Here is a 2,305-nt window from a genome sequence, read left to right as displayed (position 1 = left end):
TTACCTAAAAACGTGACAAAAATATTAAACATTAAATATTTATTTTTCAAAAAATATTTTAGACTGAATTTTGATACAATTTTTTTCAAACATAATTAGAAAAATAAGATATTATGTAAAAAATTGATAATTTTTCACTGAATATATATTTTTTATGATTTTTTAAAAGTATTATTGGTTATTGACAAAAAAAATCACAAAAAAAACATATACTGAACAAAAAATCACCAAATTTTAAAAATAAAAATATCTTATTTTTCTAATCATATTTACAAAAAATCACATCAAAATTCAATCTCTAAAATAGTTTTTAAAAATACATATTTAATACTAAACATTTTTGTCACATTTTTAAATTATTTAAAAACATTTTTGTCGATGACAAAATTCAGATGCATTTTTGTTAGTTACAATTATTTAAATGGATTTTTGGTGGTTTACCCAAAATAAAAAAAGATCTTTTGAAAAAAAATATCTTTTTCTAACAACTTAATGACACCACATGCACTAAATATACACATTAGAAATACAACTAAAACAGTAATAATAAGATCGTCAAAATACCAAAAATGATGAAACATAGAAGCCAAATACATTATAAAGTACACACAATATTCTCAGCACATGGATTCAGCAATAGTCTAGTACTGAAGCAATCTAGCCAGAAGTACAACAAAAACTGGGGAAAAGAACATTTCATTAATCTTGCAAAAACTATATCTAGGTGTTTGTTGCTCTTGTGTAAATCTGCTGACTTGCGTGGGCGGAGACCAGTCTAATCGAACCTCTAGCCATCAACTCTCTTATAGCCCTCCTTGCAAGCGATCCATTAATCTGTAACAACGAAAGGAAAATAATGACTCTTTTGGGAAGGATAAAACATTACTCATAGTCATAGAGTGCTTCATGAATTGAGAATCATGTATCCTATTGTGCTAAGTGCAAGCAGGAAGTGTGCTGCGAAAGCTACACTTGGAATGCATCGGATAGAAAAGGATAATGAAGTCATGATTGTAACTGTCAGAACGAGATCATCAAGAACGAAGGGCCTTCAATTGTACACATAATTGCGAACTTAAAGCTTAGAGGTGAGGGATATGTAACCAGCAACCAATATGGTTTTTCTAAAACAAATAAGTGCTGAGGCCTTTACAAACTAGTGGTTCGGCAAATCATATCTACATTGGGATAACCTTATTAACAATCAACAGAGAAGAAATAGTTGTAAAATCCACAAATGAAGGCTGATGTTGGAGACACAGTGGAGTATTGACAACCACAAATAGATGACAAAATCAACAGTGTAGATAATGGATATAATATATAAATTGCAAGCAAGATCATAACAAGTAACACAAGCCACAAAAACAATATAACAGAAAAACTATGTGCACGAAACTACAAACACAAAATAGTGCATGCAAATCCTTTTAGAATTAGCCTCAAATAATGCAGCAACAGAGCAGGACTGCAGGAACATATAGGCAAACAAGATAAAGAGTTTGAATTTGTCCTAAGCTTACAAACTTAGAATGTCAATAGAATAAAAAACAAATTCAAAGACACTTCAAAAAGCAGTGACTCCAATCCTAATCACAGCCTAAATCTCAGATCCTACTATAACACAGATCAAGAGAAAACAGTAATGCTTGTAGAGTAAGAGAAAGAAGAGTACCCTCAAACGATCAGAGAGAATGGAAGGAGTGATGAGCTTGAATTTGGGAGCTTCAGAGAGGAGCTTGTCATAAGTACCCTGATCAAACAGCACCTGGTTGTTCACCTTTTCCTTTTGCTTTCCCTTGCTCCACTTCTGTTATTCACATTCACAATAACAAAAAAAAAAATCTAAACTTTAAAATCAAGCATACATTAACAGCATCAATCCCCAAAATTACCTAATAGCACAACTAATAATTCATTCAGGGCCGAAAAGAAAAGAAACAATTATTTTAAACATTCAAAAAAATAAAAGGGGACCTTCTTCTTTTGCTTGCCACCACCAGATTTGGCGGGCTTGGAAGATGGTGGAGGAGCCTTATCCTTCTTTGGAGCCTGCAATCAACAACACAATGAACCATTTAGAGTGATGTAGAGTGAATCGAAAAAGAAATTCAATTTAGGAGATGCACGAAGAGGAAATTCGCACCATGTAATGGGTTGCGAGAGAGGAAGGTGGAAGGAGAAGGGAGTTTCAGTGCGGAGGCGGAAGTTCAGGTCTGTTCAAGTTAAGTGGCAAGAAAGTGAATGTGAAACCCTAGGGTTTTCTATCGCGGGTTAACCTAAATATCTAAACGACGTCGTTGCA

The 2,305-nt window shown here is 33.0% G+C and overlaps 1 protein-coding gene across 1 annotated transcript; it reads right to left on the bottom strand.

Moving 5' to 3' along the window:
- On the bottom strand, positions 530–2,305 carry LOC107645824 (40S ribosomal protein S25-2). Its single transcript, XM_016349947.2, has 4 exons — positions 2,147–2,305; positions 1,978–2,052; positions 1,676–1,810; positions 530–834 (listed from the first exon to the last, which is right to left on the bottom strand). The coding sequence occupies exons 1-4, from the start codon at positions 2,147–2,149 to the stop codon at positions 721–723; spliced, it is 327 nt and encodes a 108-aa protein (XP_016205433.1). The 5' UTR covers positions 2,150–2,305; the 3' UTR covers positions 530–720.

Source organism: Arachis ipaensis, chromosome B06, assembly GCF_000816755.2.
Source record: "Arachis ipaensis cultivar K30076 chromosome B06, Araip1.1, whole genome shotgun sequence".
Taxonomy (NCBI): domain Eukaryota; kingdom Viridiplantae; phylum Streptophyta; class Magnoliopsida; order Fabales; family Fabaceae; genus Arachis; species Arachis ipaensis.
The sequence above is the reverse complement of the archived record's forward strand: the minus strand, read 5'-3'. Positions and strand labels throughout refer to the sequence as shown.

Excerpts from the sequence above, each read along its gene's own strand:
- LOC107645824 (XM_016349947.2), bottom strand. Across the intron at positions 1,811-1,977 it reads GTGGCAAGCAAAAGAAGAAG|AAGTGGAGCAAGGGAAAGCA; the intron begins GTCCCCTTTTAT and ends TGTGAATAACAG. Across the intron at positions 835-1,675 it reads TTCTCTCTGATCGTTTGAGG|ATTAATGGATCGCTTGCAAG; the intron begins GTACTCTTCTTT and ends TCGTTGTTACAG.